Genomic DNA, 21,690 nt, shown 5'->3' with positions numbered 1-21,690 from the left:
GCGCACGCCACGAAAGCTATCAGATGAAACGATTTTTCACATTATAACAATTTTCGTAGCGATCTCTAATTTTTTGAAAATAGAATATAGCCTATGTAATTCAGGAATAAAGTAGCTTTCTACTGGTGAAAGAATTTTCAAAATCGATTTAGCAGTTCCAGAGATTACTCCCTAAAAATACCTTTTATTTAATGGATAGGTATATTATTTGACCTCCCCTAACTCTGAACGGGATCTTTATGATTTACCGGTCACCCATTTCTAGTTATTTATTTGAAGTATAGTTAACAACATTTTTATCGTGTTTTTCATAATTTTAATGTTCTTTACAGTAGTCGTGACTCTATTTGGAGCTTATCAAACGATATATTATTATAAATTTTAATTTAAAGGATTTTAATTAACTTATCTTAATGCAATTTTCAAGTGAAAAACTGCAATTAAATCGATAAAAGTTTACACATAATTTATTTGATAACAAATTAGTCCAGGTAGGTAGTATGCAGTACTAATTTAGCTGATATTTCCCTTATAATTATTTAAAAATTAACTGGTGCCCGCGACTTTGTTCGCGAACAGCGGAGCAAACACTAAAGTATAACGAAGTAGAGATGTAACTACAAAAGCTCGGTTTCGGATTTTTCCTTTACCTACTTGTACTATAAGACAGATGGGCAGACGGGCACAGACAGAGAGATAGACAGACGGACAACAAATTGATCATAAGGGTTCCGTTTTTCCTTTTAAGGCACGGAACCCTAAAAATGAACCGTCTGATGCCGCCGCCGATAGCCATCCATAGGTTACGGCAATGCTTATCGACATTAATGATAATAATATTTAATAAACAATTCTTATAACACGCGGCAACCTGTAGGTAATTCCAGGATTTTGTGTTCCTTCACAATGACTGTTTTACCATCTTAATCAGTTAAAGCTATCTTGTGTACCTAATATAGGTACCTATAGTCGCTTTCGCCCGCGACTTCGCATGGAATTAGGTTCTTATCCCGAGTAGTCTAGATCATTTCCTGCGGGTATACCTGCTTAAGAGGGTTAAGCATGTATACCCTGCATGTGCATGTGCTTCCCTTTTCATTAATATTTCCAAAAATCGTGATACACGCATTTCTTCATTTTCAACCGAAAGCCCAAATACCATTTTTATACATAACAGATTTTCATATTTTGGGCTCTCAGGAGTTGAATTTTCAAAAATCCCTACCTACGTCATAATAGCTAAGTAGGTAAGTAGGTATCTCTATGCCAAATATCAGTCCGATCCGTCCAGTGCTTTGCATTGTTAGATCAGTCAGTCAGTCAGTCACCTTTTCCTTATACCTAAATTTATATATTTAGATTAGCGTCGTCGGTGCGAGTTGTCGCATTTAGGTATAAAAGTCCCGTATCGCGGGGGAAAGCTGTTAGATATGATAACGATACAATTTTATTGATAACGCCCGGTGAGCCATCGATCAGTCGATATGATCGCCTGCACTCTGTCGTACAGACTTCAATAATTAAGCATCTATCGTCTTATCGGCGGCGATTTGGATCGTAAATGGATATTGTTGATACGGATTAAAACTGTCAAAATACTAGAATTAATTAGACGTCCGAGTAGTGTAGTGATTCTTGCTTTGGTGGTTGGTGTATCATGAAAATGATGGGTGACGGCGAAGCGGGCTACGGGGACTACTACAATTACTATGACAATAGCTGGTCCATCATCCCGCCCGACTACGGCGCCGATCCGAGCTGCCAGTACAGGCAATCGCAAGAAGAAGACTATCGTTACGGCACTTACGCGTAAGTTCCTAGCTTTTTACATAATTTACCTAGACGATTATACCGATATTTAGCTGAATAATCTGCTTACTACTTAGGTATGAATATACGAACCTTTTCTCAGATGCTCTCTTCTACCTATTAAGCAAAATCCGTTGAAAACTTTTGAAATTAATGCGGCGGGAACTTTCATGTTTTACTATTAAGTAGGTATAAGGTATACGTGTCTACGTTAGGTAGGTACATTACATTACAAGCTTTATAGTTAGATATCTATACGTTCATTGCAAGTACTTTTGTATAAAAGTCTCTCTTTCGCCTAAGTAGGTACCTATGCTGAAATTGACTTTATGCACGACAAACTTATGGTGTAGGCACATGAGTACCTAGATATGGTGTAGGTAGGTAGGTGTACCTGCCTTCGATTTGCTAGTATTTCATAGGGTGCATAGGTCACTTAGAATTTCTCTTTCATTTCTATCAATCAAATAGCGTACCTACTTACAGATTAATCTATACTAATAAATAAAATTGGAGTGTCTGTCTGTAATTTCGAAATAACTACCACATATTAAAGTCATATGGTTATTTGAACGATACCATAACTGAATCACACATTTTTTAAATTTTTGTCTCTCTGTTTGAAAAGGCTAATCTTCGGAACGGCTGAACCAATTTTAACGGGATTTTCACATACAAGTAGAGGATTGACCAGGGTGTAAGATAGGCTACTTTTTTAACCGACTTTCAAGAAGGGAGTTGTGTTTTTCTACCTTTGTACACCGAAATCTCCGAGATTTCTGAACCGATCTGCGTCATTTCTTTTTTAATCGATAGAGGAACTTTGTGACATTGTTTCATAAAAAATTTGGATTCCAACTCCTCAATCCTGATGCTGCAGGGGATCTGACCAATCCACGCGGGCGAAGCTGCGGGCATCAGCTAGTTTTAAATAAGTTTTTGCTGAAAAATAACCTAGGTACCTATACTTACTTTACGGAAGTAAATTTTTCCGATCTAAAATAATAATTAATATTTGAAATAAGTATTTTATATGGTTAAGTTTAAATTTGTTTTGTTGCCTAGGTAACACAATTTGATTTTTGTGCTACGATTAGGTAATAATGTTGTAGAACAAATATTTCTCAAAATGGGAATCCGTTCTAAAGAATTAAAACCTATAAATTACAGAAGCTTAGTCTACATTCGTAGCTCAATAGGTAATTCAGCCTGCAAAGTTTAGTCTTCTTTTTCGAGTCGTCAACTGCTCTCTATAACTACTCTACTGATATGAGCTCTACCTACTGTAATTATTTTCTCAATTTGGCGACTCAGTTGAAATAACCTAACCTAATTAACTGAAGTTCAGCAATTAAATTGCCTATCTACCTAAAATTAAGTAAGAGCTTTGAAACGTAACTAAGTATGTACTCGTAGGTAGGTATCTAGACCCACATCACACGAGTAGAGTCCTTCCTATATCTACTCATGTGCCCACATATTTATTCGTGCTCGTGTATATGTTTACGTCATTGGGTGAGTCATATTGTTACATGTGAATAAGAAATTCAACCCCAATACCTGTCTATCTACTTACGAATAGGCATAGGTATCTACGAGTACATGATTCATTAGTCACTCATCATCAGTTTAACTAGGCATTGTTAGGCCACTAAAACTAAAATAACATAAAAAGCAGCCCAACCACTTAGATATTAAAAGCTATGAATCCAATATTTATTAAGTAAAATAATGTTTTTTTGTAAAAACATTATTTAACAGTTTTTTAAAAATAATGTTTTTTTGTGACGTACTTAGTGGATATACTTAGTTAAAGCTATATCTACAAACCAAAATTAAAATATTTAAACTAGTCTATTAATATGCTTCAGAAAAGCGTTTATCGGTTCGTTGGCTTCGGTCGCGTGATCCAGGCCAATCGTCCCAGTGGCAGTGCCTGAGTACCATCGAGCTCGTAATCCGTCAGCTGCGTCTTCTCCCATGCCTTCGTGGAACCCTTAATTGGTTTGGAAGCCCTCTTCGCGGCTTGCCGTGCTTTCAACCATTAGGCACAGTGCGCCTAACCATATCGCCACAACGAAATATTCGTGAAATCCCATCGACTTCTACGCATAGGTAGCATCGCAAAGTTTCTGATATTGGGAAACTTTGCGCCATAAATTTTCTTTAAGTACAATAGGTGCTGACTGACGGATATTATGTTTGGTATTAGTTTGTTTTTTGTCACGAACGCGGCAAGACGTAGACTCATTACAGCCGTCAGCCACTGTCGGCACAATAAGCTCTTTCGGCCTTGATTTAGCATATTTATTGCTTGTTTTCGCTGTTCGTAATTGAGACATTATGTAAAAACTGTCGCGTAATTTGACTCGGGGCGTACCTACTGTAAAGAGGCAATGGTATGAGTAAGTCTGGTCACGGGGTAGTTTTTTCTCGCGATGAGCGGCGGGTGGTACGAGCGTCGTGCGCTGTACAGTAGGTTCAATATAATATAACCCACTAAACTTTTACACAAATTACTTTCCTATCGTGTCGACCATCAGCCCCTATTATTTTATCATTACCTACTGTTGCGAATATCAAACGATTGTCTCTTCGAATTCAGTGATTAATAGTTAATAGCTACCTACCAAATCGTTTCTTTGCTTCGCTTATTTGAGTTAAAGATTAAATAATTGGGCTAACCTTGGAAACATTTATTATTAATCCTACCAGTTTGGCAGATAAATAATGGGAGTTCTACAAATTACATACCCCTACAGGCTACAGGGAGTTTATAGCTAGCAGAGAGTGGGTGTTTGATTGATTTTTGATTTATTCGCCGGGCTCCATTTTCATCTTATCTTGGCTTAGGTACCCGAGTGTTGGCAGCTCAGCGCTTGTGCCGGTGTCCCATGGTAATATGGTTAACAATTTATCTTCATGGGATATTGTTAGCCATGGCTAAAACTGAATTGCCAAGGAAGGGGTGTTGCCCGCGCGTTCCTTTGAGTGTCCCGAGTAGAGGGCGCAGTAAACGCACCCATGGGGCATAGCCCCAGGAGCTGAAGATGTGGCTGTGGTTGGTGATGAGTGTTTCATCACCCATCCAATCACTGGCTGCCCCACCGGTTTCTCGCCTCTTTTTGAAGACGGGCGAGGAAGATGTTGAGGATGGAGAACCTGTGGATGATGGGCACGGGGCGGTCCGTCGTTCACAGTGTGCTCCTCGGGTTGGTTGGCATGCTGTGGTTCCGGCATGCTTCTAACGGTGTTTGGGGGCACGTAGTGTCCCAGGGGTAGGTCTGCTGCGGCGGACATCCGCCGTTATTTAGCAGACAGCCACCAGACCTAGAATCGCGTGTGAAATCCACCAGTTTCCCTTTTCCACCAGAATAGAACTGATAAATAAATGATTTAGTTGATATAGTTTGACATTGTTGTCCAACCGTATGATAGGAAATTTTTAAAATTTGCAATACAGTAAATTTTTCGGAACGGATCCACAAATAAAATAATTTTAAAATACGTAAAAATAAGTTCAGATACAGCAAACAATATGTTATTGTCTAACGAATTGAGATCTCTTTCTATTAGTCTACTTCAGCAATTTCGTGAGTCAATTTCGGCGGAGCGAGCGCTTCGGAAAGCTAATGTATTGAATGACTCGAACACTCGGCATTCCTTTTTGTGTCGTCGTTTTATGTCTGGCGAAACGAAAGCACTGTAGAATTGGATGTCGTATTTGGAAATTGTCTTTGCAGTATTCACTCACAATATTTTTTTACTGTACAGCTGTTATGGAACAAATGACTAGGTAGGTACCTACCGTTACTTTGGCTTTCATGTTTATTCTATCGATTAGATATTGTTTATATTGAATTAAAAGTATTGCTTTGACAAAGTTAACATTTAAGTATTTGGGTACTAGGTAGGTATATTTTTCGCTATTCAACTTAGTCAGTCAGTACGTAAAATAAAGGAACAGAAATAGAAAATTTTACAACTTTATGCTGTGTTAGGAGGTAGGTACCTACCTACTTAAAGGTGTTAATGATGTTACTATTAAGATACTGTTATAAGTTTCTACAATACTTTGTTTAATTACATTTTTTGTATCTAAGTATTTATTAAAACTACTAACATACATAATTAAAATAAAATGTAATGCAATAAATACGTGATTATAGCTAGCCGTAACAATCTCCTACATAAAATGTAAGATGATGTTCATCCATATCCATACTTATTCATAGAAAATACGAAAGTGTGTCTGTTTGTGTGTTAGCTTGTCACTACCCATCTGTTTTTGACGGGTTAGAGTTGCGACAGGATTGTAAAAACCTTAATCTACGTGTACAAATTAGCGAGCATCTCTATTTGCTACAGAGCTTGTATCTTAGAAACCGATTGATATAGCGTAGGCAGGTACTTTTCCTGGAAAATCAAAAAGGTCCCACGGGATTTTTAAAAACCTTATATTCACGCGGACGAAGTCGTAGGCACCAGCATAATTCATAATACGCAAACATTTATTTTACCAGTATATGGTACACGCAACATTATATTATTATTTACATACTTAGGTCTTAAGATTAATCATCCACATATCCTGTCCATCTTTATAGTAGGTAAGGCCTTAGTTGTAAGCTGTTACTCTTTATTTTACCCACTACATAATCAAGTGGAGTTTAAGTAACTTTTTGACAAGTCTATAAGTATAGGTTCAAAAAGTTTAAAATCGAGGTAGGGTACACAGGGTACGGGTAACGCACGGTGCGGATTGCGAGGGCGCGAGCACCTGCCGCCCGCCCCTCACTAATCTGGCCCTCGCAGCTTACTCGTACCTGACTGAGGCAGTATAGACGAAATTTTAAGACGCTTTCACAAAATGAAATGTAGGTTCATTAAAGTTCACCGTTAAAGCAATTAAATACCACTTGATTTAACGGTTAAGGAAAACATCGTGAGGAATCCTGCATTGCCTAAACCCTTCTCACACTGAGTCCAGATTCGTACTCTCAGTAGTGGGCTGACATTGGGTGGATAGTGATGATGATGCCCTTCAGGTGGATGTGACGGGTCTGCCCGCGAAATTCTAATTTGGTTTTTCGCCATCTGTAAACTAATACGGGACTTCGTCTGTAATGGCGTTTGCTGGTGCGCGTGCTGTGCTTGTTTGGAGTGTTTTTTTTTTGTTAAGAGTGGCTGGTTTTTGTGTTAGTTGGTGTTTTTTGGTGGTGGAACTGACTGGGAAGCGCTCTAAAGGGGCGCCGCGTATGTCGGCGGGCGCCGGCGCAGACGGAGTCCACACTTGTATAAATTCAATAACTTGAAAATATCACAAACTTGACATTGGCTAATCAGAGTAAAGCCAGATTTAAAGAAAAATATGAAAAAAAATAATACGACAACGTAGGCTTATTGCACTTTAACTGCGCCAATTGCAGTAAGTATCATCCTCACAGGTTTATGTAAAAATCTTTACTTGAAAGGGTCCAGTTTAAGAAATTAGCTCTAGTATCGACTAATTTGTGAGAGTCGATTTTCATGATGCAAGCTTTCATTATAGGAGAAGTTAGTTTCGTCAAGTGCACTGTAACACTCGTAGCAAGTCATTTCATTCAACGGTTCGCCAAACCGGCAGCTAGGAAACCGGCAGATTGTGGGTTTTTGGCCTCAGTTGGTGGGCTGACCCTTCAGCAAAATAATATTTTTTCTTCATATTAAGCATATACTTACTAGAGCAGTAAAGCGCCGATTATAAAGCGATGGGTAGATTGTAGATATTTTTAAAAACTCATTCTCAATAAGTCAATTAAACATTTTACGTGCGCTGCACGCCACTTAGGGGCTGGTTCAAACATAAATGATTGCCTTTTGTTATTGTTGCCCTTTATGCGCTGAGCTTGGCTGGCGGATCGATTTTTGAATCATCGTAGATGCACATCAATTTAAAAAGATTTGATTTTAGGTGAAACGATTTTAATTTATTACTAAACATAAAAAATATTCTGTTAAGTAGGCAGGTACTTATCATGCCTATAAGTACCTATAAGCTATTGTTTAGCCAGTATTGTTTAGAATTCTAAAGAGTACTTACTAAAGACAGCATTTTTTCTCAAGGAGTTTTACATCAAAATTTAAACTCAGCAACATATGGAATGGATTAGGAACACCTGTTAAGGACTGGATAATATAGGCAGTGTATACCTAGCTTATGAAATTACTAGCTCATGCCTCCGATTTCGACCGCGTGGAGTAGTAGTTCCTACACAAATTTCAAACCCCCACTTACCACTTTAGGGGTTGAATTTTCAAAAATCATTTATACTTACTACTACTGAGGAAAACTTAAAAGATTTCAATTTTAATTTTCAAGTTTTCTTGAATTACAAATTAGATTATTATTTTGATAGATAGTTATACCATATTTAGGTAATCACCATCAAAAATCAATCATTGATACCACATTTGATAAAAATACCTATTTATTATACTTATAGGTACATAGAGCAATTATTTTTTTAGGAAAATTGTCAAGCATTTAGGTATGTACTATGTACTTAGGTACTACTTACATAGGTATATTTTGTAGCCTTCCGATTTATGTTTTTCGTTTCGTATAAACGGTGGGTGAGTTCAATATTCGATATGAGTTCAAAGTAAGCCATTCCATTTATGATTCCACTTCATTCAAGCATTCTAGTTAATGTTATTGTTAAACGGATGATTGTTCTAAGTTCAGTTAATTCACGGTTGAACACCTGGCGTCTTCCCTAATCCTGATGTCTACTTAAATAAATACAAACAGATGTTTGATCCCTTTTAAACCTTTATTAGGAATCTATTGCCTGACGTTCGGGTGTTTTATAAATGAACATGGGTACCTAGAGTAAATTACTGATTTTAATTTAATAAGTACTTATTAACTTAAAATTTGTAATTTTAGTATTTGACTTCCAAGTCACTCAGCGTGCTATAGAAGAGCTAGTTCGGAATGAATTGATGCCCCAAAGAACTAGAGCGACTGCGAAGCGAAGCGTTGAAATGGCAATGGACTGGTCACGTATCTTGGAGGACTGGTGAACGTTGGAATCGAAAAGTCCTCGAGAGTGGAACCCGCGCCTCAGCAGCATGGAGCGACGATATCCGGAGGCTTGCTGGCATCGGTTGGATGTGAAAAGCTGAAGATAGAACACGTTGGTGGAACTCAAAAGACACCTATGTCCAACAGTGGACGATAAGATGATGAAGTAAAAGTAGGTAGGTACACAACAACATTTTACCAAAAGCTCACATTGAAGAGTGGAAATTTCAAGCTAATAAATTTCACTATCGGACCCGGACACGCATCGGGAATTCGGGATCGAACTCAATAATTAATTCCTTTACACCCAATAAGTGTTTTCTTGTTGTACGAATAAATTGGTGCTTTTAACATTTTAAAACAACACAAACAATTGAAAGACTTGAACTGAAACAATGCATCAGCGCACACGTGCAAGTCATAAACTGATAACGTAGGTAAGTACGACTTTTTGTACCTGTTCACGGAACTTCACCGTGGTGGTATTGTTTTTTGAGTGACAATGTACTAAGTACTTGCACATGTGTAACTTGTATTGTGATTCTACTTTTGCTGCCCCAAGGCCCAAAGGACTAAAACCAAAAAAGTGGAGTTCAAAATAACAATTTACTTGTTACATCTTTTTCAATGTGGATACTGAAGTTTTGAAAAAATACCAGAGATATAAATAGGTCTACATGATGGAATGCAGTATGTAGTTAAATATTCACTCCCATCACGGTAAAAAAAATTTAGAAAAAATCTCAATACGAGCTTATACGACTTATTAAAAACACTCTAAATGAAAATCGTTATCCGGGCATTTAGAGCGGCGTCCATAACGAACCCGGCCTCAACAATGGGCTTAACGTGCGCACTCATTACAAAAGCAACATAACGTAACGTGCTACGTCGAAAGCTCCTCTATTCAAAAGTATACTCCAGTTTTTTGTTGGGAAGGCTTTGAAAGGCGGTTATTGGTCGGATCGGGGCCCGCCCAGCCAAGGGGACGTCGCTATTGGCGGAGGTCAGTGGAGCACCCTCAAACTGAGCTGAGTAGGCTGTCGAAGTACGACGGCGCGGGGTGTTCTTCACCCCGAGGGCCACTCGAGGGTTGTTTAGTGCGGGCGCGGCGTCGCGAGACGCAGCACGTGTTTACGCGGGTGTGGCTTATCAGTATCCAAGATTATTCCGAAGGCGAGTTCTCCCGGTCGGGAGATGAAGTGCGAGGAAGGCGAGAGCGCGCGCTCTCCGCCGCCTCTGCTGCCGCCGGCCTCGCTGCTGGCCTGGAGCCCCATACTGCTCCCGCCATGGGGGCCTGCCTTCCTGCCGGCTCTTTACCCGGCGGCTTTCCGATCTGCTTTTCCAGGGTAAGCGACGGAATGCCAGTTCTATGTAATAAATATTGCGTTCTTGCTAAAATTGTTTTTCAGTGTGTTAAATATTTCTTGTGAAAATCATCCAAAATGAAATTATGATGACAGAAAGCTTCTAGTTGGAGTATATCAGCTACTGGAATAGGATATTTTTCTTAGTAGGTAAAAATCCTTACCTACCTATAATATGTAACTGTAATTAAAATAAATCTGATTAAGTAGGTAGGTAGGTATGAAAAATTTTCACAAATAGGCGCATCGTTTTCACGCTGAAATCTATAGGTACCTACCTACCTACTTAGAACATATTTTGTCTATCAAAGACTTAGGTAATGTTTATTGTTATACAGTTTAGGCATAATGTGATGAAGGAAATTATTTTTCTTAGATATCACTGTAGTCTGACTATTTATGTGAAGATTCCAATAATCCCGAAATCGTGACATGCGACAGTTTCCTTACAGACTTTACACTCACTGAGCCTTGTTAATAGTAGTGTTTACAACCTGCTAAAGTTCCTTGTCCCGCCGCCCTTTCATCCGGTCACGTACGGAACCTTCGCGGCTACATGTAATTCTTGTATTTTAATAGACATTCGACAGTTTGGCCTTTGTTGAATCTCTGGAATCTATTATGTGGGTCACGTTTTCTGGAGAGGTTCTCACTTCACAATTGAGCAGTTGAATTGATGGAATTTGTGTGTGTTTCTTTTCAATTATACACCCTCAACTCAAGTTAAGATTAAGTACCTACCTACCTACGAGTAGGTATGTTTATTTTGTCGCGGCACATTAGCTGTTATCCATCAATGAAGAGTTTGATTTTTTTTAATAATAGGTAGTTAGTTATACTACCTGCTGAGCTTCGTCATCTTTTAGTAGATAGGTATATTTTTGTAATATTATTTTAACGGGAATATTTTAAATACATTCAAAAATTACGGAACTGGCAGGATTCGAGCGTGGGGCGCGAACCCAGAAGACGCAGGTTCGAATAATGCCAGTTTCCAAATTTTTGATATGTATTTAAAAATAATTTGTTCCCTTGAAGTATGTGTATTGTGTATAGATAAAACACTATCAGAAACATTATAAAATATTGGAATATTTTACTTTATTAGAAACAAAACTAACAATATGATAAACTATTAAAATAATTAGGGGCCAAAACTATATTTCTTACTGTAGAGCCTTCGTAACCAAGCGCGTTTATGTCTTTTGTAAAGGCAGATTTCGAGCTACGCGACCCCGACGGGCGACGGGCGACGGCGATTGACTTATTAGTCTATTTTTTTAATCAATAACATAATCGACGTTTCGTGTGTTGTCCTTTTTTTACATCTCTTTAATAGTGATGTGATGCAATCGATACTTACCGATAAATATAATTGTAGGAATTCTTGTCAAATGTGTATGAGACAACAAAATGTCTTGAAAATAATTATTATAGGTAAAAAAATAGGTATTACCTATCTATGTGTCGCAGCCGCTCATCTCAAGTATTCTCAATAGGTATTACAAAGCGGTATGCCAAATAATCGATCTCTTGTTTTACCTACGTTTGCCAATAAATCCCAAGTTATTAAATAATGCTAGGCTTATAACTGTTTAAATAGGTAGGTTACCTACACACTTAGATTTTTACATTTTAATTCTTCGAATCTATTTCGTCCGCCTGGATTGTGGTCTTTAAAAATCCCGTGGGAACTCTTTAATTTTCAGCGACAAAAAGTACCTAGCCTATGTTACTCTCCATGTCTTTAACTATAACCATGCAAAAATTTACATCAATTGTGCCGTTGCAACGTGATTGGAGGACAAACACACGTTCACATTTATAATATGGGTAGTGATGTCTAACCAAAACGTCTTTGTTACAGGTTACTAGACAGTATGAAGATGCCGGGACAGCGGCCCGGCTTCCAAATCTCTGACATCCTTGGCCTGAACGAAGCTAAAGGGCTGGATGCACCGCCGCAAGGGGGTTTAAACCCCCTTGAGCTACCTCCTTATGCGCCGCAACATCATAGCTATTCGCAGGATTTGTTAAGGCACCATCAACCTTGGCTGTCGTTGGACCAACACGATGGTACCGGTAAGTAAAGATTACAACAGAACTGAAAAAAAAATATGTGTAGTAATTTCGTATGTTCCCATTGTATTGGTAGTTTCTGACATTTTTCCGGTTGACTGTACCTACTGATTGTCATCAATAAATTAATGCATTACTGTACGAGACCGGGAAGTAAGCGTTTTCTGTTCGAGCGTGAGTTAGACGGCCGAGGCTTGGCGAGGACGTCTACAATATGAGGCCAGAAAGGCACTCCTGGTTGAAGCATGTATAGTGCTTTTCTAAAATATTAAACAAGATAAATTATTAAGTAATTTAAAAATATACTTATATATTTTGCTAATTTGGCCTTCGCTCTCAAATTAGGAGATGTGCAATCAAATTCCATATTATCCTCACTTGAACTCATTTTATCTACTTAGTAGCTAATAGGTAATGGTTGTTTATGGATACTTATGGACTAAGAGCCAGCGCATACCAGAACTCCGTTAAAAAGCTGAAAGTTTCTCTGCGTATTGTCCCCAACACAGGGAGAATTTTGGATTGTGGTGGCTTTGGGAGGATAAAAGTTAGCACCGCGTTAACCCACTGACAGACAGATGGACAGCGACCTATTGGCACCCTTGCCAAGCAACGAGAAACGATTAGTTGGGATAGTTTTGTCGCTGGAATATGTGCGAGTGTGCGAGTCCGACGGGCGATTACTCTCACCGCTCGCCGAGACATAGGAAGCAAGCATCGCTGAGCGAATATTTTTCTTTGATAGCTCTTGTCGCTGCCACATATTAGTGGTAAGAGTTCTCACCTACAGTGCATTCTGCTATAAGCGATCAACTATTAATCTCTTTTATCGACGCGGTATTATAGATTGATTAGTACATTCCTTGAGCGAGGAAATATAGCTAGTCGTTTCCTTGTCGGCCGCAGGATAAGTGCCTATTACCACCATAGAGGACCTGTCTCGTTGGTCTCGTCGTTCTCGGTCGATTAAACGGTAAACATGAAACTTCAGCGCTTGGTATATATACTCTCTACAGTTACAAAGTAAAATAACTGAGGCAAGTAGCCCTTTCGCGAATATTGACAGTGCTTTTCACGATGAAGAGCAATTTTAGATAATGATCCTTCAAATAAGTTATTAGTGCTTTTAACTGAATAGCTAGTAGCAATATTGTAAAGTCGTAAAAACTAAACATGAGGACCTTTCAGAGTATGTACTTTAACTTGTATCATTTACCTAGTAGGTAGGTACTTAGTATCATACTTAGGTTTTTATTTGGTTTATTGGTAGGTATTCAATCAACATCATTAAAAAAATCGATTGGTTCCAATAACGATTTACATTGTCGCCTTATACCTAATTAAAAAAATTATCATTTTATTTCAGGCCAAGGACCCATATAAACATATAATAGATATTACAAATTATTAAAATAAAATTAAAAATATAACATTGCAAAAATATAAAATTAAAGATAATTAATTTAAAATGAATATGTAATAATATTTTAAAATACATTGTTATTAAAACGTTTGGTATCTTTGATGAATTTGTAAGCAGGTAGGTAGGGTACACAGTTTAGTAATAATTTTCAGCAGGTAAATTGATCGTATTCTGTGCCCACCAGTTTTTCGATATCACGGTAGGTATAAGCTGTACAAAAGGAGTGAATTTTAACTTGTCTTTACGAAATTCACGTTTTTATCTGAAGATATCAGATATTGAAAGTCTGTTTATTATACCTACATAGGAGAACTCCACTATCATCGTTAATATTAGTTCACTTTGGTAGGTATACATTGATAAAAATTTTAAAACTTCTTATGTACTTAGGTAGGTAGGTTTTAATAATTAGGAAAAGTAACACCGTCTTTTAACGTTTTCGGTACTTACCTATAAAAGTAGGTCGTACCTATCTGTAAATTAGATAGATAGCACCTACACTTTTATTTGTTTTTCATAGTAGACTAGATACAATTATATTGCTAGATATTAGCGCAATATAGAACAGAATAGAGAATCACGGGAACTCTACCTAGATATCCCAGAGAAAAAGAAAATGTTTGTTTTCTTTTATGTGAAAAAAAAAACTCTCTTTTTATAAACTCTGATAGGAAAAACTATCTATCTACTAATACCTAATTCACAAAATGTTTTCAGCACGTACCTACTCATATATAGGTACATGCTATTCATAGGTATCTTTTTCGTTCATCGATAAACTGATAACATCAATTTGAATATCTTCAAATTTATCACTCCATGAAGACAAGTACCTAGACGAATAATCGTACACAAATATATTGACCCACTCGAAAATAATAGGTGTTCGGTAGTTAGTTCGAGAGGGCGAGATTATTTTTTGAAATGCTCCTCCAATGAAGTGCCTTCAGCCGCTAATCTGTGGTTGTCATTAATTATGTTATCGCTTATCTAATATTTCGGCACTCGTCGTTACATTTTGATTGCCTGTTGAAAAACACTAATCCTCTGCTGTGATTAACCACCTACCTACTTACAATTACATAAAGATTTTATCATACCTTTATATGTATAAGTGCCTATCGTGTCTTTCTGGATATACCTAAGCCTGATCATACCAATTACCTACATTCTAAGGTTTTAATAGACCAATAATAATCCTTATAATAGGTAAGTTATTATTCTATAGCTTATTTTGTATCGAAACAAATAGTTTCGCGGTAAACAGAAGTATTCAGAACACTTTTAGTCTTTTATTGTTTGTTTTTATCTTTCCAAAAGTACTTATATCTTCAAGCACAGGTATACCAAAGTGCTCGAGGTAGGTATCTACATGATTTGAGGGTTAATTTAAAAGCTTAGATTAACGATTTGAAACTATCCTTAGTCCACGCTATAAACTTTTCAGTTCCGAAGTCGCGTCGTCAGCAACATCAAAGATCTACAGCTCTGAGTGGGTCTTAGCCAAGTAAACAAGGAAACAAAGCAAACCAAGCAGTCAGAAGTAACTTTTCCCATACTCTCTTATTGTCTCTTTTACCGTCATTTCACCGACCTCTAAACTTCAACAACATTTTTGGAGTCTGCGCCTACATACCGGCTCGCTGTGAGACTCTTGTGCTGACCATGTGATGCACATAAGTATTCTATTCATTGCTAGATTTCACAACAATGGGTTATTTATAAAGTTCGTAGACGTGTCGTAGCACTACCTAATCAAGGCAATGTTAAAACTAGGTAGGTTGTTGAATACATATTGGTATACGAATATGTTCTGTCTGTGTATGTAGTCCAAGGTAATAAATGAAACATTTTTGTAAATCTTTCACTTCCCGTTGGTAAATAAGCTCACCAGAAAAGTCAGAATATTTAAAAAAAAAGTGTCATTTTCCGCTTTCCCATGCGTCATGATGTTGACCTTTTGTTATGATAATGATAAATGATTTTTGGTGATATCATATAGATTTTCTATAAAATCTCATACAAATCGTCGTAAATAGGGTACGTAGGTGCGTCACGCCCTTAGATTGGGGGCTAAGCGATTGTTTAACTTGCTAGGGGTGCGATGCGGAACGAATTTGTCGCCAATCGACGAGCGAGGCAGCTGGCTATCAATTACACTGTTTGCGGCTGTTAGGGATGCTATTTGTTCATTATTCGACGACAGTTATAGATTCTATTGTTATAACTGTTGTAATGGGTGTTGTTTAGGACCTCATGCTAGATGGACTATTATAAAAGGGCTTCAATATTGCTTCTTTGTTTCGTGATAAAATAAGTGGCCAATGAGATACCTATTGTCCGAACCAAGGTAACCTTTGATCTGAATCTGTGATCTTTGTAAAAATCGAATTTGTTACAATTTTTCTGAACTAAGTTACCAGTACCTTAACCAGACCGACCAGTAGGTATTGGTATTTAATAACTGATTAGGTACCTACCTACCTACTTACCTACATTATAAAAAACCGGCTAAGTGCTATTCAGACTCGCGCACCGATGATTCCGTACTGAGGTATTTTTTCGACATTTTGCCCAATAAATTAAAAACTGAATAAATAAAAACCTGATGTAGAATGTATAGGTGAAGTCCTTTTATATGATATCCCACTTGGTATGGTTATCTTACTTTGAAAATTAAAAATACTATAATTAGTATCTATTTTCAATTTTCAAAGTAAGATAACCTAAGATAAGTACCTATAGTAAGAGTAGTATAGATAAGTAGGTAATCCTACTTGTTCATGAACACATTTTAATTTTTTTGTGATGTACTTACAAATTCACGGTTATCGGATTTTTTCCTTTACTTGTGCTATAAGTACCCGCCCATGATTCTCGGTCAACGGGAAGTACCCTATAGGTTTCTTGACAGACACGACAGACGGACAGACAGACCGACAACAAAGTGATCCTTTCTGAGTGAAGGGTTTTTCTTTTTTCTTGCGTTTTTCCTTTTGAGGTAAGTACGGGACCCTAAAAACACCACTGTTTTTCAAGTTGCTAACCCCAGTTGTTTAGGTTGTGACTTGTGCGTTGATGGGTAGATCACTGATCTAAGATCAGTCGTTCAGTTAGGACATAGATAGTAGATATATAGAGAACAGAACGTAGGAAAATGACACTTATTACCTCCATTACCGAGATGCGCTTATCAGAAAGGACGATCTCAGAACAATGGAGACATCTGCCGGCGGGTGGGTGTTCCCCTCCCTCCTCCCCGCATCACCACGCCCAGTCTCACTCCCGCCTCTAGATATCATGAGTGAGCATATCGTGTGAAACTGAATCGAATTCGCGAGGGGAGGCTGGGGAACAGTCGAACAATGCAATATTTGCGGTGATTTTTTCATGTCCCATTATTCTTCTGGTAGCTTCTAGTTAGAGTTAAATAGAGCGACCCCAAGAGATTAAGTGGAGATTTAGATGTGAGTGTAAAACTGTAGTAGGTAGGTAGGTATATTGTGTTGTAGTTGCATTGTATTGTAATTGTTTGTTATTTCATTTATATTAGGGTTCCATACCTCAAAAGGAAAAAGGAACTCTCATAGGATCACTTCGTTATCTGTCTGTCTATCGTGGCTATCAAGAAACCTATAGAGTATCCCGTTGATTCCCATGAAAGTTGGCATGAAATTTTGAAATTAGGTCTTATAGCACACATACGCAGAAAAATCCTAAAACCGTGAATTTGTGGTTACGTAAGTACCTAGGTACTTACATCACAAAAAGCATTTTCAACTTTCAAAGTAAGATTACTATACCAAGTGGGGTATCATATGAAAGGGCTTTCACCTGTACCTACATTCTAAAATAGATTTTTATTTATTTTTATGCATACTTAATAGTTTTTGATTTATTGTGCAAAATGTGGAAAAAATACGCCGGAACCCTCGTTGCATGAGTCTGACTCGCACGTGCCCGGTTTTTAGGCAGCCGTTAGTAATTAACAATTTTGAAATGCAACTACCAAGGTAGGTAGCTATTACCACAGAATATAAATTATACCTAACTGTAGCTTCCTAGACGGGGTCTGGGTTCGCTCCTGGACACTCGCTTTTCGGAGTTATGTGAGTAACGATGAAGGAAAACATCGTGAGGAAACCTGCATGCCGAGAGTTCTTGATAATGTTTTCAAAGGTGTGTGAAGTCTGAAAATCCGCACTTGGCCTGTGTGCTGGCTATGGTCAAACCTTTCTCATTCTGAGAGAAGACGTGTGCTCAGTAGTGAGCCGGCGATGGTTTGATGATAATTATGATGAGGTATTTACCTCGACACCTACAGTAGTCGACACCTACAGTGGGTGTCGAGCTATAGCTTGGTTAGGTAGACATCAGTCAATGTGAATTGTAGATCAATGCAGTAGGTATACCTAGGTTATACCTGAATAGGAAAGTACGTGCATGCAACGTCATTGGTAGTTACTAGCTGTTATCAATGCAATCAACGAACAAGGTTACTCTATTCATCCTTAATGCGTTAAGTGTTGTGTGCAGTTTTATCTATCTACCTTACCTCACTAGGTACTGTATATCTAGATAATCCATACTGATATTATAAATGCGAAAGTGTGTCTGTCTGTTTGTTTGTCTGGTAGCTTTTCACGGCCTAACATTTAAACCGATTTTTATGTTTGGTACAGAGTTAGCTTGCATCCCGGAAACTGTTATAGACAACATTTTATCTCGGAAAATCCTACGAGTTACGAGTTAAAAAAAACTAAATTCCCACGGACGAAGTCGCGGGCATCATCTAGTAGAAAATGATTACCTACTTATCATGGACAGGAGTATTTAAAATTTTCAATATTTTGAATTGAAAGTATTAGCTAGTAGGCAGGTAGTGTTTTAGAGATAGATTTTAAACAGATTTTTCTTTGTTTTAGGTGTCCTCGGCCAACAAGTCAGTCCGGACAGCACGTCCAGAGCTTCCGATTTATCTTACGCAGTGGGACCTTCCGCTTCGTCACCCACCGTAGTCGACCCCCGCCACGACCAGGAGCACGACCACGAGCACGACGTGCACGACCACAGCCTCGACCACGACGACGACATCGACCACGACCAGCCCCCGAACACCGCCGATAACGTCCTTTCACATAAAAAACGCAAACGGCGCGTCCTGTTCTCCAAAGCACAAACCTACGAACTAGAAAGGCGATTCAGACAACAAAGGTACTTATCCGCTCCTGAAAGAGAACATCTAGCAAGCTTAATACGTTTAACACCCACACAAGTGAAGATATGGTTCCAAAACCACAGATACAAAACGAAACGCGCCGTTCAAGAAAAGGGCGCTCATGACCTGAATATGGGCGGAATAAAATCACCGCGCCGCGTTGTAGTTCCTGTGTTGGTGAAGGATGGTAGGCCGTGCATCGGCAAACCAGACGGATTACCACCGCTCGGAATGGGCCTACCACCCTACCAACCGATGCATCATCAACCGCCCGTTACGGGACACGGTCCTCAGCCAAATGGATGTTGGTGGTGAAAAAATAGGTTATCTAGAGTTTAATGTGGTTACCTAGTCGATGTAGCTGAAGTTTGCAATATTTATTGAAACAATAATTTATATTAATTATTTTTCAATGCCAATATTTTGTTATCTAAAGCTAAAAGAAATTGATGGCACGATATTTCTGCTATCAATCAAGCAATCAATTTCTTTGCGTCCACTGCTGGACATCCTCCGCCTTCCTCAATTCCTCATCTAGCACAATCCACTACCTTTTTAGTCGTCAATCCAACGGGATGGGGATTATCCCACAGTGCACATGCTGGTACGCGGGCTCCACTTCAGAACACGACAGACATGGCCTGCCCACTGCCACTTCAGCTTGAGCTACGTCGGTTACTTTGATTCCTCTGTAGATTTCCTCGTTATGACCCCACAGAGAGACATCCAACTGCATAGCCCGCTCCATAGTACGCTGAGTGGCTTTAAACTTGTGACCAACTATCAGGCTATTTCTGCTATAGTATTGAGTTTTTTTATATTCCGTGAACGTATAAAATCATAAAGATTTCCTATTATAGGTACATTTTATCCGTGGAGATCCAGTGTGTGCCAACGCTATGCTTATCTATCTGACGCATGCAATCGGTTTATACAGCAAACTGATAAGTATGAAGGTAACATAGAAACAGAATATTGGCATTGGTCTGGTTAAATGATTTTGCAAGCTTAACGTATTAAGTAGCTATATTTATTTTATTTTCGGAATATTTTCGAAAGACCAAACAATACTATGTGGATCAGTTGACAACTCGAATACTATAAAGCATTACTAGATACATTGTTAAATGGTACATTAATTGAGGTGTTGGTTCCTATTTTTTTTTATAATATTCGGAATATTGATAGGAGAGGATAAATTACCGTGAGCTTGCATTTACGTAACATTTACATAAAATTACGCTGAAAACTGTATAAACTGCGAAGGAATTGTCATATAATTTGTTAAAGAGGAACTTGTTTTAACAACAGGAATTATTCACAGCCTTTTCACAGCCTTCTTGAAATCTGTCAAAGAATTTATGCGTGCGAACGCAAAGTCAACAAATCAGGTTATGAAATTCGTTACAAATGCCCATGACGATCTGTTAAACATTCACATGTTATGTTTTTTGGCAAATTACTATCAATCAATACCTACATTCCAATGTTTCAATCCATTGTTTAATTTAAAAAAAATTGCACTCAGACACATGACAAACTTACAAAAATCCAAAACACGTATTTTTCTAGACTGTTTCGAGACAAGTTTGCAGGTAGTTGCCATGTACATAAAGGTTAGGGACTAGGGTACATACCTTTCAATATAATGGACCTTGTCAGATGCTACTTCTTATAATTATAAAATTAGTCCTAAAAACATTCCAATATAACATTCCTTTGTATATTAATGTAAAAAGAAAGTATTAAGTACGATCTACCTGAGATATCATTATGAAAGTTGATCAGATTTTATTAGATTGCAATATTTAGTTGTAAGGCTCAGTATTATCATAGTCGAATATTTCTAGCGAATAGTTTATATTTTATGTATATTCCAAAATATATTTATAAAAATGTAGTTTAAAAATTGTGTAGATTAGAAACTGTATATTTTGTATATAATTGATATCAGGGCGCTTTACAAAGAGCAGAATTACAAACTACCTACCTTGCAGTTTTGTACATCTATAGTACCTACTAGTTACTTTTAGGGGACCTTCTTTGTATAACCACTTTTTAATATTCCGCTAAAGTGTGTTTGAAAAGAACCAAAAGTGTATTCATTTCTAAGTAAATATCTACCTACTACCTACCTATTTCTAAAATAATGTTAAATTTGTAAAAAACTATTTAAAATATAAATTATTATGTGAATATTAAATTGATTGACAAAATACAGCTGTTTTTATGTGTACAAACTTTTCTTTATCTAGAAACGAGACTAAGTTTAAAAGTAAGAAACGGACAGAACATGTTGTTTCAATTGCCGCTTTAACAACAAATAATAAAAATTAAAGTACATAGTGTTGTATCTTATACAATGGTACGGAACCCTTCGTGTGTAAGTCCAACTCGCACTTGCCCGGTTTATAGTACCTACTGAAAAATGTGCTTCTTGCGGTACTAGCGCCTCTTCTGAGTCCTGCGTGTATAGTAACTCGCCTTGTAAAAATAATAGACTAGATGATGTCCGCGACTTCGTCCGCGTGGATTTAGGTTCTTTAAAAATCCCGTGGAGGAAACTCTCTGATTTTCCGGGATATAAAATCCGGGGCCTATGTCAGTTTCCGGGATGGAAGCAACCTCTGTACTAAATTTCATATAAATCGGTTAAACGGAAGGGCCTCTGAGAATCCCGTGGGAACTCCTTGATTTTCCCGGATAAAAAGTAGCCTATGTCATT

At 37.8% G+C, this 21,690-nt stretch overlaps 1 protein-coding gene across 1 annotated transcript; it reads left to right on the top strand.

Annotated features, from left to right (window-relative positions):
• The first annotated feature begins 1,453 nt into the window (after positions 1–1,453).
• Positions 1,454–21,171, top strand: LOC123873237 (homeobox protein Nkx-2.5-like). Its single transcript, XM_045917987.1, has 3 exons — positions 1,454–1,809; positions 12,113–12,327; positions 18,673–21,171. The coding sequence occupies exons 1-3, from the start codon at positions 1,658–1,660 to the stop codon at positions 19,278–19,280; spliced, it is 975 nt and encodes a 324-aa protein (XP_045773943.1). The 5' UTR covers positions 1,454–1,657; the 3' UTR covers positions 19,281–21,171.
• Positions 21,172–21,690: the final 519 nt, after the last annotated feature.

Source organism: Maniola jurtina, chromosome 16 (assembly GCF_905333055.1).
Source record: "Maniola jurtina chromosome 16, ilManJurt1.1, whole genome shotgun sequence".
NCBI lineage: Eukaryota > Metazoa > Arthropoda > Insecta > Lepidoptera > Nymphalidae > Maniola > Maniola jurtina.
The sequence above is the reverse complement of the archived record's forward strand: the minus strand, read 5'-3'. Positions and strand labels throughout refer to the sequence as shown.

Bases quoted from the DNA above. Each gene is read 5' to 3' on its own strand.
- LOC123873237 (XM_045917987.1), top strand. From the start codon at position 1,658: ATGAAAATGATGGGTGACGGCGAAGCGGGCTACGGGGACTACTACAAT. The intron at 1,810-12,112 runs GTAAGTTCCTAG...TCTTTGTTACAG, and splicing joins TATCGTTACGGCACTTACGC to GTTACTAGACAGTATGAAGA. The intron at 12,328-18,672 runs GTAAGTAAAGAT...TCTTTGTTTTAG, and splicing joins GGACCAACACGATGGTACCG to GTGTCCTCGGCCAACAAGTC.